Here is a 15,150-nt window from a genome sequence, read left to right on the forward strand (position 1 = left end):
TTTACTCTTTAGAATTAAAATAATGAAAATCAGCCTGATTAGTTTTCTGCCTGCCTGGAATTCACCAATAAAGATTTTGTAAGGAAGCTGTTCCTATAAACACAGCTTAATTTACTTCCGCCAATCTTTTCTATGTTCCAGTGTTTCCATGAATGATTCCGAGGAACAGTCTTACACATCTGGGATGGTTCTGGTCATTTTAATAAGGTCTTTTGGAAGCTGTTACAAAGTGAAGTGAATCAATATTGAACATAAAACCTCAGTTTCTTGGAAAGTGCAGATCTCTCTCCCTATATGAAACACCACACAATGTTACTTTGTATTCTTGGATGAAACTAAATGCAAAGGTGGATTTTAAGGGCTTTAACTATAGTCTAAATTCATGGTGGTCTTTGAACATAAGTCCAACCAACTGGCATTTAGACTGCCAAGAAATGAACAGCAATTTCTTCATAACAACTTGGAGACAAATAATGGCTCAGAATGAATGAAAATGACTATAAGAGAGGTATTTTTTTTTCCTTCAAAGTTTATTTTGAATTTTCATTTTTGGATAACCAAGCAGCTCTTTAAGGAGAATGCACAGAAGAGTCATTCTGGCACTTTTGGATAGCACATAAGATTTTTTTTTTTAATAGTCACATTCAGTTCACTTGCTCAGTCCATACTGATGTTGGGAGAGCAAGATCAGCCCAAAGAATTCCAGCGCTAATACGTAACCATATATACAAACAGCCAATAAAACCATAATGGTGGCTAGTGGCCAAAGGGATGGAGTGGCAGGTGGGGGTGGGGAGGAGTCTTTAGGGTGTCCTCTAGTTTATCTTAGCTAAACAGAATCCACATCACACAGGAGAACTGGAGAGTACACTGCGCGGAAATCGGAATTCTGTGCACAAACGGGCACTTGGCAGCATGCAGTTCAAAGAAAAGGGGCATTGTTTAATAACTTTATAAAATCCAGGCAGTTCCATTACAGGAGTTAAGAAAAACAACGAGGATAAGTGAGGGACTGTCTGTTGTTACTGTAAAAAAGGCACTTGGAGTTAATGGGACCAGAATTGAAGGATTCTCAGCAGATAAAAAATTTCAGTACGGTTTCATTAAAAGGCTTGGATGGTAAGGGATGACAGGAGTTCCTGAATGAAGACATGGAAATAAACCACCAAGAACCAGAACAGATCAAAATGAAGAAATAAAATCTTGACAACCAAACTGGGCTTATAAAAAAAGCAAACCCGAAACAAAGCCTACGCAAAGCAAAAACCTAGGCAAAGTAAGAGCATGAAGCAGCAATGCATAGCTTTCCTCCGAGGTCATGAATACCTCGGGACACTAAGTGCCAAGCTAATTTCTCCATCATAACTTCACAGGAGCATTATCGTGATAAAACTGACTCAGGCGATGCAAAAAAGAGCTTCATCTGTTCCCGGAATCTGAGGGAGAACTGAGGTTATCGTCAGAACCAGCAACATCACTGTGGTCTCTCAGCGTCCTCGGGGGACACGGCGAGCACGTGGAAGGACACTCAGACGCGACGTTCGGCCACCTCCCAGGCGGTGAGGCACCCCTTACCGCCCTCCTTTCTTCCGAGCAATCACTGTAATTCCTTTCGAACATTTACACAACCGGAAATGGAAATGTCCACAGGCCATGGGTGCCGTCGTTCAACTTCCTCCACAAACGTGTAAGCGCTTCCATCAGTAAGAATTTTTGGCAATTCTGTTAGGTTGGGTGACTCTGCAGTCGCTCATTTAATGTTAAATGCCATCAGGGGTCTCTCTTCCCGCTTCTGCCACGGGCTCTTCTTGTCCTCTCCTTGGTCATCCTCGTCGTCGTCTTCGTCGTCCTCGTGAGCAGACCCTCTCTGATCGGGGCTGGCCAGGGGCTCGGGGGGGACGTCCGCAGTCCGTTTGGTCGTCTCCTCCTGCAGGCTGGGCAGCTGGCCGCCGCTTCTCCGGCTGGAGCCGTCCAGCAAGCACCGCAGGGCACTGTCGTCGGGGGTGCAGACGGTGGTGCCACACTCGCTGCCGCTTTGGTCCATGTCATCCAGGTACACGAGCTGCGTGTAGGCGGTGCTGTCCGCCGCCCTCGGCTCCTTCTGAGGGTGCTCCTGGACAGGTGGGTGGTTCTGCGGCAGAGACAAAGGGTCTCCTCTTCCCTTCCGGGCAGATTTTGGCTCATTCATATCCACGCCGGAGTCCAGACTGGCATCGTTACTTCCGTTCCTCCCCGCTCTTTGGAGATCGATGTAAGAATGTCTAACGTGTGCGTTGGACCTGCCATCCAGGGAGACGAACCAGGCCCGGGGGTGCGGGAGCGGCTTCCCGCCGCCAAGTTCCATCAGAGCCTTTTCGGTCAGGAGCTGGACCTCGCTGTTCATCTGGGCCAAGGCCGCGTCGTTCAGGGATGCTGGGATGGACAGAGACTCCGACATGGACGCGTTCTGCGGGCTCCACTCCCTACTGCCTGCGTCCTGCAAGTGCTGCTGGGAGATGGCCTGGCACGACAAGGGCTGGGCCTGGATCTGAGAGGAGGGGTGCGGGAAGATCCCCGCATGGGGGCTGGAGAGCTCGGCCTGCAGTCTTTCGATCTCAAGCTGCTGGTCCGCCGGAACGACCAGCGGCTGGCCCACGTAGGAGTGGTCCCCTGGCAGTTTCATATAGTGAGCGGGGATGACCAAGGCAGGCAGCACTTTCCTGTAAACGCTGTCATTGACCTGGTCCACGGAGCTGCAGCAGATCAACTGGCCCGGCCGCGAGAAAGACGTGGGTCTTTCCAGGTGGTCTACGGATCGTGACATCATACATTCAGTCGGTCTGCGGTCAAGCAGCTGCTCTTTTTCAGGAGAGGAAGGCGCGGGGTACATGTGTTCCTGAATGGTGAGCTTACTTCCCGTGGAAATATGGTTGATGGAGGCCTGACTGTCTCGGTCTTGCTTCTCAAATAAAGGCTGTGACAGCATGGCATTGTAACTCCTCCTGTAGTCACTGCGGCCAGGGGACTCGTAGCCTTCTCTCTCCGCAGACTTCCTGGACTTCAAGGGGAAAATCTCCACGGATTTATGGTAGTCCTTTCCCAACGTCCCGCTCGGTGTGAGGTTATCAAAGGAGATTTGGCTCTTATCCTCTTCCTTATGAGACAGGAGTTCCTCCCGAGAGCTGAATTCTTGGGAGGTGCTGTAGGACAGCTTCAGCATGGGGGTGTGCAGGTCCACGTCTCCGCTGGAAGACATCATTTCTAAACGGACCCCACTCATCAGCTCCTTGGTGCCCGGGGCGTCCGGGCGGCTGTGGCTGGTGACAGAGAGTGGGCCTGGGAATTCCGACTCCCGACGGGCGAACAGCAGGTTGATGTGAGACATGGAGGTGGACTGATCTCTTTTGGAATTCTCCAGGGCCGCAGGGAGCTGCAGTTTCCTATGGTGCTGACGAGGTTTCAAGCACTTCCGCCTGTGATCAAGAGACAACAATCCGAACCCAAAGATTAAAGATTCTCGTCATGGTTGCGTTTCAAGTAAAATCCTAACTCGCAATTTCCACAGAAAGAAACAATCCAGAAGCCTGCTCACCCCCCACACACCCTCAGCCTTATTTTGAGCACTATAATCCACACATTTCACCCGCAGGCTTTCATAAGTACATCGGAGTCATTCATTCAAAAGCCGTTACCCCAAGAATCGACAGTCAGCATTCTCGCAAACAGAACAGACGAGGCATCACAATAAAAATAGTTCTGCTTTGTCCTTGAGAATATCACCCCTTAATCAGCGTTTAGGTATATTCTAAACCAATCATAGGACAACTGTCAAACTGTTCTCTATAACTGCCCTTCTAAGCAATGTTATATATTATACAAAGTGTGCCTCTTATGTCCTTCATTCGTTTGCAAGTCAGATGACAAATATTCAATGTGTAGGTATTTTTACTACCTATAAAAAAGAGACCTCGATTCAGAAGAAGAAAAAAGACCTCCATATCAATGCTTGCACAAGCCATTCCAAATGAAAAAAAGATATTGCCCAAATGGTAAAACATTACCTGCAATAATATAAAAGGAGACACAGCAAAACCAAAAGTATGAAAGCCATTCCTCCTAAAATGGCCAAAAGAAACACCGTGTGATACGTGGTAATGTCCTGTGTGACAACGGGACCTAGAAGGTCAGAAAAGGACACTTTAGATTTGTGGAAACCTTTAAATACACAGAGGAATAAAGAACACAAATGTCATGTGTTTTTTGATTTTGTTAATCCTCACCCAAGGATATTTTCCAATGATTTTTAGAGAGAGTGGAAGGAAGGGGGAGAAACAGAAAGAGAGAAACATCGATGTGAGAGAGACACATCGATTGGTTGCCTTCTGCACACACCCTAACAGGGGTCGGGGATCGAGTCTACAACCCAGGTACATGCCCTTGACTAGAATCGAACATGGGACCCTTTAATCTGAGGGCTGATGCTCTATTCACTGAGCCAAACCGGCTAGAGCAAATGTCATGTTTTTATTACTCTTACTGGCAGGGCAGATGCAAACACCCTTCAGCTGATACCATGATGGCATCAATGAGGAGGGATGACCAGCCAGCCCCATTACTGAAGCAGCTGTGGCCAGCGGCTCTGAATACGCAAATACTACATGCAGTCCATCAGGGTCCCTCCTTAGCTGAGAGCCACATGCATTCAGCATTCTAAACACATGATTTTTAATAAAAGCAAATGGATGCATGACAATACAATGAGTGGGACTCTTACGCTCAGAGAGATGTCCTGACTATCAGGAGGTTTTATACTGCAGGAGAAAAAAAAATCACAAGATTTTATTCTCACTTTTACTGGGCAGTCATTGTGACTGTGTGAAGAGCCCTTTGCCTAAATAAATTAGTTGAGATGTATGAAGGAAATGTACTATGACTTAAAAAACATTCATATAGGGGGTGGGGAGGGCAATGGGGGGATAAGGACACATATGTAATACCTTAATCAATAAAGAAAGAAAAAACCCCCATCCATATAGGGTGTCAAGTGTTTCTAAAATGCCTTCTATTCTTTAAAAATTAAATGTTCCTCTACAATAACTTTTCAAAATGATTTAACCTGACGTGGCCACAGTCCTCTCCAGAACTCACAGACCAGGTCATCAGAGGTAAACAGACTTTCGTTTACATTGTAAAGAATCTCAGGAAGTACTTTAACTTAGACTCTTCATGCTCAGCATCTATAAGAATGTATCTTAACGTCACTGACAACAGGTGGTCAGCAACAACAAAAACCTCCCCAAATTACGATCTTTGTCCAGGTATCCTGGCAGTGCACCAAAGGTGGGAAGGAAGAAATGTGGTTTTATATTGTTTCACCCATTTACTTATTGATTTTTTATATTCTAAGGGGTAGATTTATTAAAAAACCTTTTGAAGGAGACAAATCTCTTAAGAGCTTGATAAGCCCAAGGAGTTTTACTAGCTTTTAAAAATAGTGACATTACTTACGTTCAAAAGACAACATTATTCACTTCAATGGGGGTGGGGTTAATATTTACAAAACTTGGAAAAGTATCTGACAACCATATCCTGCCTTAATCATTCAGAGAAACAATTCTGTTTTACACAAAGCCTCCTCGGGCACCGCGGGCACAGGCAGTGCCTTGGCAGGGTCACCAACATGTTGGGTGTACATAAAAGTCATTTCCAAGTAACCGAAGTTCAATTCCTTTAAGTACTTAAAATGTTATTATTTTAACTTCTGCCAATGTAAACTTTTATAAAATTCACAGGCGTACTTCATTTCCTTCTTAACCAGCGAACTAAAGAGGAAAACCCTAATTATTTTCTTGTTGGTTTTGGGCTCAGGAAGATACAGCATCGCGGTAATTTGTTTTAATAACAGCGATGGCTGTGAGGTTACCAACACATGTTTCTACATTAAATGCCACCAGGGACTGTGCTATGTATGCTCTTTATAGCTGTTTTTCCTCTTCCTTTACTGCTGGGAAGCTTCAGAGGACCTACACCCAGCAGTTCTTTCTCCCCTCTTTACAGAAGTATCTATTAATCTGATCATGATGGGAAAACTCATAGCCAAGGTTGTTTGAAACAGGTCTAAAATGAAAGTCAACTTTAATGCCTGGGACTTGTGGCCTCTGCATTGGTACTTAAGGAATTTCTTTCCTTACTCTTCATCATCTCCTAGATATTTCAGATTTGGAGACTGGTTCACGCTTATATTGCTAAAAGAGCAGTATCATAGAGGGAAACACATATTCTGCAAACACAGATGTGAAGTGTGCACATATTCTGAGGATGGAAATATAAAGCAAATGGTGATAGACTTTTCAATACCCATCTTGGAATGGCCCCAATAAATTAGTTACTTTGGGAGTCTCAGTGTTCCTTCCAGTGATAATTACACTGCCGAAACGCTGTGGACTCCCATTTTGGAACTGTCTTCATGGCGAATTTACAAGAGACACTCTTCAATCATAGCGCCTTCTGACCTAGGCTGTCACCTACTGTACTCACCAGACAGGGACGCGCACGGCTTTCAGCTGTACCTCTGAGCATCAAGCTCTGCCGCCAGGAAGCGTCTCACTAATGGAGGCGGTCCACGCGACACATTCAAAAGGCGCTTTGTGCATCATTGGAAATAATTCTCCTAAGGTGACTATTTTGAAAAACAAGTCTGGAATACTCACTGGGATAAACTGGGGCACATAGGTTAAAAAAATAAACTTTTAGTCACATTTAAAAAAAAATGTAGGTTCATTCACATTTCCTAAATGGAAATGAATATTCTTCTGGGTAAAAAGCCACTGGGTGGCTTTGAAAACCTTTTGGAAATGCCATATTGAGCTTTCTGCCCCAAGACGTCACTCGTGATAACTTTCTGCGAGTCCCCCTGTTGAATGCCTTTCCCTACATGTTCTCTCACACTGGCCACAGCTGTTTCAGGAATTAGGGAGGAGGTCTGAGCTGCCGCTTCGGGCTTTAGATTAAGAATTTCCTATGGCAGCTGTCTAAGAGAAACAGAGACACGAGACAAGATGATTTTCCATGCATGATTCTTATCCTGGATGGGAGAGTTCCAACCAGAACTCCCCATCCCATGAAGTACCTTCGTTTCATCATTTGATTTTTCAGACTCAACCATTTTAAAGATGTGATGTCCCTGTTGAAGTTATTTTCAAAAGTGTACTCAACCTGACCCGTCAGGACACCATTCCCCATGCCTGCGGTGCTGCCTTCAAGTTACCTGGGTTGGGGGGAGACATGGCTGCCACCCAGTACCCCAGCTGAGGGGCAATGTCCGTCCACGTCAGCTGGCTGCCTTCCTGGTGCACTGAGGCCAAGGCACTCTTCAGCCACGTTCCTGTGGGTGCAGAAAACAACTTCAGCTCTAGGCATGCTAGGCTCCTATTCAAGCCTCCGGGGTACGGTACAATTCACCCTACATGTCACGTTTATAACCATTAGGGAGCCAAAAGGGCAGCTAGGGGCTGCACACAGTATTCCTGGAGATGCTTTTCAACTCGCTTCACTTTAGTGTTTCTTTGCCTTCCTTATTAAATTCCCTCCAGCCACTTCACCAAACAGCCCTGCTTCCAAACACAGGTGATTTTAGCAGAAGCCGTTGGAGTTTAGAAGGAGAATGAAAGCAGCGCGACGGGGTTGGCAGGAGTGGGAAGTGGGGGAAATCCAGCGCTGCTACACTCTATCCTCAAACAAGTGAGTGAATTTCCTACCGGGAGTCACAGGCTGGCTCCATCAGAATTACCCTGGGAAGCTTTTTGTTTTGCTTTTTAATATATAGATTCCTTGGTCCCATCTTTGCAAATACTGACCCAGAAAGCCCGACGTGGGTATTTCTAAAAACTTCCAGTTGGCCCTGATGCCGGGAAACACGGAGTAAGTCCAGGTCTGTGTTCTGTCTTTCAGTTGTTACTCTGACCAGTATTTAACATTAACGAGCTCCCACTCTGTACTGGCCAGTCATAGCAGATGTGCTCTATATACGGTCATCCCTCAGCGTGCGCAGGGGATTGGTCCTAGGACCCCCACAGGTACCAAAATCCGAGGATGCACGAGTCTCTTATGTAAAATGTCATAGAACAACGCATATGGTTGGCCCTCCGCATCTGCAGACTCCCAACCGTGAAATGAAAATACATACACTGTTTTCGATCTGTGGCTGGTTGAATCCACAGACACAAAACCCATGGAGACGAAGGGCTGACAGTACATGATCTATAATTCTCACAACAACCCTACAAAGTTGGACTTATTTTCCTTTTTGAATGAGGACCCTGAAGAGAGATGAGCTACGTAAGGCTTCGAGGACTCTCAGGGTGGGGAGCAGAGCAGGGGCACCTGGGTCGGTCTGTCCATCCAAGGCCAGTGCTCTTTCTCCCGCTCTCCCGTGCTGCCATCTCCCGTAAACCTTCCCAGAATTTGATGACTTTTTTACTTTGTATGGTTTCTAGCAGCAGACTCACTGCCCAAGGTCATCTGGCTGTCATCTGTCTCACCTGCAGAGAGCCTTACTTTGAGGACCATGATGGAAGCTGGCAGCAGGGGCAAGGGAGTGTGCTGGCCAGGCCCCCACGGGCACGCGAACACTCACCCCACCCATTAGCAAAGATGACGTCACTTACGCAGGGCTCCTGCTTTGCTTCAGTGCCCAGTGCTCCTGTCCAGCTCAGCTCACTCCTGCCATCAGCCACCACCTCAAATGGCCACGTGCATAGCCCTGTCCACTCCAGAACTACACGCACCCACTGTGCACCAAATATTCTACCCTCCGGGCTCCAAATCCTTGCCTTGTCTGTGTACATATATCACTGAGGTGGCAATCGGGGATGTTTTCTTCCCCTTGAAGAAAGAAACAATAGCTGGGGCTGCTTCTAGGGCTTATCAGTTGCCATAGCAACATTCAAATGCAGCAGGCAGAAAGGTGCCTTGGTAATGCCTCCCAGTTAGCACACCTCCTCTGCTGACTGCAGCTGAACAAAGAAGGTTGGAAAGGCCAGGCGTCAAGCATCAGCAAGCGCCTACAGCCTGCACCATCTGACCCGCCCATGCAACAGGCTGAATCATGGCTCCAGACAGTTTCAATTCAAGTTAGAGAAAATACAAGCTGGAAGGTTGCTAAAATGAGTATGAGGACGAGGATGCCTAATTCCAATGCTTTCGCTAAACAACATCAACCAAGAGATGATTACGCCACACACAGCATCACTTACTTCTCAGGGCTACTACGGAAACAGCGAGAACATTTGACACAGGAAGCAAAAGGGTTTCTATGTTTGGTACAAATGTTTCCCTGAAGGTAGGTAAGAGATTGCTTGCAAGTGCTTCCAGTTTTCTCCCTGCCCTCCAGGGCCCCATACTGTTTAGCTCATGACACATACCACACCCTCCTCCCACACGCTCTCCCACAATAGCAAGCCTGCCAGGATCTCCGCATCAGCCAGGAAGTGGCTGCACATTCTTTGGTTTACAGTTTTCCTCAGATTAGAGTCTTGAGTCACTGCTTTTCGAATGGAGCGGATGCTGGGATAGGCTAAAGGACCCAGAGGGAAAGAGCTGGAAGATCAGAGTCCTAACTCCTGTTCGCTCAAGGGCAAACCACCTAATTGGAACGCTACATTCCCTCTGCCTTCTAAACACAATGCAGAAAGTGGAAACACTTAAAAACACCTCCCAGTTACACTGGGGGCAAGCCAAGTGGGTGGACGCCCACACTCTACCCAGCTAACAGGTCCCCACATGCAGCCTGGAGGGCCTCTGTCCAGTGGTAGTGGTGGTGGTGGTGATGCTGGTGGGAGCCAGAAAGGCCAGTGACTGAGGACACACAGCTGCTTTGGGAGCGCAGGGAGGGAAGAATGCCACCTGGTGTGGGCAGGGAAGGCTTCTAGTTGAGCTTTGCTGAAGGTGCAGGACTGTCAGTTGGGGGATGAGGAGGGTGTGGAGCAGAGAGAAAGAGGAGGGGGTTGCATGCAATAGGGGTTGCAAGATGGAGGCGCAGGGTGGGTGGGAGGGAGGAGGCTGTCGGGCGGGGGCTGGAAAGGACGTTAGTGCCTGCCTGCCAGTGGCTGGGCAGGGCTTCCAATGCCATCAGCAACAGGAGGCCACTGGGACCTGTAAGTGGAGGCCCAGCTGGTCACAGCTTTTCTCCCACCCCCCTCCCCTCTCCTAAATCCCCTTAGTTCTTCCAGGTCCCTCCTCATCATGCCAAGTCTGTGACTTGGCAAACAACCGTTGCTTCAACCTCACAGTCTCTCTCCCAAAAATCTGCCTATCTTTCAAGACTCAAGTCATGCCATGAGTTTTCCCGAGTCCCTCCAGCACTCAAGAACTCCCGCGTCTGGGCAGCCCCAGGGCACGTGTCCCAGCACCACTGGTTTTCCAGAAACCATGTCACCTGCTGTCCACTCTGCAAGAGTGGGCGGGCCTTCTCCTCAGCACACAGACATGCCCCTGGTGTAGGAGCTCAACAGTGAGTGAAAGCCAGCCCTGCAAGCTCAAAGTAACACCAGGCGACCTTCTGAGAAAAGCTGGGGGTGGCCAGCAGGAAAGATCTCCTGATGAAACTGAGGTTCAGATTGAGACGCCGCCCTTTCCAACGAAAGGGAACAGAGTCAGCTGAGAAGAAGGCATTGCTCTGGGCCCACGTTTTCTGTAAAATGTACCCATATCCAGGAAATAGAGGGTAACGCTGTCTTGGGATTCAACGATCATGCTTTACTGGCAAAAGCCATTTCCAAGCGTTCTATTTGCAGGAAGAGATAAGCTACAGGGAAATGAGTGAATGAATTGCGTACCCAAAACACGCTTTTGCTGACGCTGCAGGGAAGAGGGCGCTTTCCCCGCATCAGAGGAGCTCCCTGTACTCAGGCTGGGGACTCCTGCCGGAACCTTCCCTGCTGCTACGGACAGCAGGGCACAGGCCTCTGCGTAGCCTGTTTGGTTCGATGACGTTATGTGACTGCTGGACCTTTGGCCCGGGTGCTAAGTGGGGACCCTCTCATCCCCGTGGGGGCCCCAGGCACAGTTCAGAGCAGGAGAGGGACCAAGGAAAGCTCCAGCTGCGAGGCCTCTGCTGTTCTGTTTGCCCGCCCCGTCGGCTGGATGGGGCAGCCACGGATACTCCTTGGTCAGGACAACTGCCCAAGGGCTGTCCTGAGTGAGTGTCTCCTCTGCGGTCCAGACACAGCAGCCCAGCAGCTGCTTCCTCCGTTCACTTCGCTCCTGTGCTTCTCCTTCTCCCTGTCCCAGCTAGTCCCTCACAGCCTCTTCCCACGGCTCCCCTCCGGCTCACTCAGGGTCCTCTTCCTGGGCACAAGCTGAGCCTCCAGGCGGGTCACCCGGTGAAGATGTGCAGGCAGGACCCTGTGCCTCCTCATGCTCTGACCCACAGGACCGGCCTGGCTGCCACTTTCTTCATGCACAGCTGCTCCTGCAGAGCGGGGGTGGCCGACTGTTAAGTGGGTTGGGAGCAGGCTGGTGGCCACAACAAGTGCCTCTCTGCTCTGTGCAAGGCTGTTGGCATGTCTATTACTGGGACTGCATGTGTGAAGGTTATATAGCAATCTCTTGGCATCATCAAGGAATGAAACCCTGTAATACTAAAAGTTCTAGAATGGTGGCTTTCAAATAGTTTAAAAAGCATCTGAACTTTCATACTGCTGCGGCATTTTAGGGGGTCTTTAAGCAGAATTCCCCGCCCCCGCCCCCCCCCCCCCCCCCGCCAATATATTTTTATTGATTTCAGAGAGGAAGGAAGAGGGAGAGAGATGGAAACATCAATGATGAGAATCATTGATTGGCTGCCTCCTGCACGCCCCCTATTGGGGATCGAGCCTGCAACCCAGGCATGTGCCCTTGACCAGCATGGAACTGGGGACCCTTCAGTCTGCAGACCGACGCTCTATCCACTGAGCCAAACTGGCTAGGGCTCCAGAAATTGATACAAAACAGACCAAAGATAAGCTTCTCTGCATGAAGGTGAAGACATCTCCTGAGCATGGTTTGAGAGTTATTCTTCTGTACAGCTTGGGTCTTATTTGCCAAAATTTGAAAAAGCAGTTTTATATAATTCTAGAAAGCATCATTCACTCCTCCTGCCTTAGAGGATAGAATATAATTTTGATTTTTCATGATAACTCAGGGTCATGATTATGATGAACTACAATGCTAGGCCCTAAAATATTGCTGTCCTCAGGTCCCTACTGAGGAACATAAGACTTGTTTGCTCCTACACCTAATACCCCCATCCACTCCCATGTTTGTTTCCCCTCCCTCCCTCCCCCCTCCCTCCCTCCCTCCCTCTCTCCCTCCCTCCTTTTTTCCTTTCTTCTTCCCTCCCCGCTCTGTGCTGTCATCAGTGTGTCTATTACCAGCTCTGCTCCCTCACCACCCACAACCCGGAGTCCCACCCAGCGCAGTCTGCTACTGGGAACTAGCAGTAAACCACCTCATTAAACCACCTCTAGAAGAATGTCCGCAGGCAGTGTGTGGGGAGGACTGGGGAACAAAACCAGATATGGAAAAGTTGTATTCTGAATCCAAGTTTGGTGTTTTTCCTCAACACCACACCCACTGATCAGTGCTGTACAAATTATCATTCTCTAGAGTGAAACCTTAACACAACGGAAAGATTTAGAGATATTTTCGAGAATAAATACTTGTTTGAAAAATTGTCCGCATTTTTTGAAACTGAGTTAGGTATGTATTTGGCAAAGATCATTGTGTGTAAAACACCATGAGTTCTTAACTTGGAAGCTACATTGAACTACAATGATTACTGCACACAATAATTGACAGGCAGAAAAAATACAGCTTATGCTGGTCTATAAGACCTGAGGGGCCACCTCCAGGGGTGCTGCTGTCCTGCTTGGTTCCCAAGCAGTAATGAAATCAGCTTTTATTTGCAAAACATAAAGAAAAGTGAATTCAAAATGGCCATCAAAAGGGAAAAGAACTCTAAAATATGAAAATGGGTCCAAAATGCAATGTCTAATTGGAATACCACCGATAGGGCTTAGATCTCCTGGCTTCCCTTGCCTGGAAGCCCTGCTAGCATAAAGCCAGGCTACCTCATCTCACCGCTTGGTAACAAGCAGAGATACCTGATATTAGGTGCACGACTAACTTTGAAAAGGAAACTGTAAGTGCAAATCCACACTTTACCAGGTCACAAATGGAAGTTGGCACCTTGCACAATAGCCAATGAACAGGGACCAAGTTACTACTTACACTGAGATTTGTTACCATGTCGGACCTCAGAACACCTGGAAGGTAAAAAAAATAGTCCAGCGCAAAACTGGCCACATGGCTGACGTCCCCAACCTAAGATAATCCTGCATGTGAATTCCAGCTTTGCCATCTTCTGGCTGTGTGAACGGAGGAGTTGCCCAGGATGGCACAGCAGAGGAACTGAAGGTCCTGGGTGACGCCATGAGGGAAGGGAGCAGTCCTGGCACCTTTGGCATCACATCTCTTTTGCCAGGCAGAAAATGAACATGCTCATGGTCTAAGCGCTGCAGCTGGGTGTTCTACTTCCTGCAGCTAACATACTCCAACTGATATGCTTTTCCTGAAAGAGGCTGCAGTGAGTTCTACTAGATCTGTAAGCTGGGACACATGGTAAAATTCCACACCCACTCAGAAAACCCATCTCAAAGAAGTTACCTGGATCAAAAGGTGAATATTCACACTTAAATATAGCCATTTTTACTCCTTCATGTAAGTATAACTGCGAACTATTTGGCAACATTTATGGAGAGAGGTGAGACATGCGTGACACAGGCATGAACTCAGACAGTAGAACCTATGGTTGTCTTGCCTCTCAGCTGCTGCTGATGGCCAGTAACCCTTGGGCTGTGGTGACTACTGCTGAGTAATCAGCATGACATGGGCATTAGCTGGCTTGAGGAACACTCTTAAGAGATATGCACCTCTCAGATCCATATTAATTATTATTATTTATTATTATTACTACTATTAGAGGCCCAGTGCACAAATTTGTGCATGGGTGGGGGCCGATCAGGCCAGGCCGGCTGGGAGAAGGGGCCGTGGGCAGTTGGCTGGCTGGCCCGCCCCTGATCGGGGTGGGGGGACCAATCAAGGGTGGGGACAGCCAGGATGAGGGGCTGTGGGTGGTTGGCCGGCAGGCCCTGCCACCCAGTTGAACTCCTAGTTGAGGGGACAATTTTCATATTAGCCTTTTACTATATAGGACTAGAGGCCCAGTGCATGAAATTCATGCATGGGGGTGGGGAGCGGGGTTCCTCAGCTTGGCCTGCACCCTCTCCAATCTGGGATCTCTCTTGCAATCTAGGACCACTAGCTCCTAACTGCTCACCTGCCTGCCTGCCTGATTGCGTCTAACTGCTCTCCCCTACTGGCCTGATCGCTCCTAACCACCTCTGCCTCAGCCCCGGCCACCGTGGCTTTGTCAGGAAGTACGTCCGGTCTAATTAGCATATTACCCTTTTATTAGTATAGATTATTACTATTATTGCTAATTTTAGTCATAGGGCCACTCCAGATCCCTGAATATGCATAATTCCTCTAGAAACTAGATGCCTTACTTTTCTGGCTTTTATCTGTATTATCTTAAGCTACAACCTCTATCATACTTTTCTACCAGATGTACATATAGAATATCAAGGTCTAAGTCTATTTTATGTTGCCTTAACAAAACTGGGACAGGATCGCTCAATAAAATCAGAATATAAGAATCCATCCCCTTCATCAGCGTAGCAGAAATGGTGTCACTTTCTACTTTTATGATATTGTGGAGTAGCCTTCTTTTTTCTCAAATTAAAGTTTATGTTTTTGAGTGGCTATATTTCCTTCTTTAGAATTATTTCCCCATGAAATCTATGAGGAAGAAACATTCCTTGTTAATTACATAGCAAAGCATTTACCTGGTGGTCAATTATCTAATCTTTCTTGTTGAAAGCAATCAAACTGAAGAGTAAAAGTTATATACAGATAGCTGGATTCTTATAGCTTCGGGCAAGTACATTTTGGGACTGGTTTAAACAAGAATAACATTAAGGGCAACTTGCTATAACCAACATCCTTCTATTCAAAGCATAAAAATCACAGAGTATGTTGAATTCTTAGACATTAAAACAAGAAAGGAATCTG

General features: G+C 47.5%; 1 protein-coding gene across 1 annotated transcript in view; it reads right to left on the reverse strand.

The window, feature by feature from the left end:
* Positions 1-511: 511 nt before the first annotated feature.
* FAM171A1 (family with sequence similarity 171 member A1) overlaps positions 512-15,150 on the reverse strand; it is a 129,258-nt gene continuing 114,619 nt past the window's right edge. The window contains 3 exon segments of the mRNA XM_023762529.1: positions 512-3,452; positions 4,041-4,155; positions 7,247-7,363. Coding sequence (XP_023618297.1) covers positions 1,751-3,452; positions 4,041-4,155; positions 7,247-7,363 — 1,934 coding nt within the window. The 3' untranslated portion in view covers positions 512-1,750.

This window comes from Myotis lucifugus, unplaced genomic scaffold, assembly GCF_000147115.1.
Source record: "Myotis lucifugus unplaced genomic scaffold, Myoluc2.0 scaffold_249, whole genome shotgun sequence".
NCBI lineage: Eukaryota > Metazoa > Chordata > Mammalia > Chiroptera > Vespertilionidae > Myotis > Myotis lucifugus.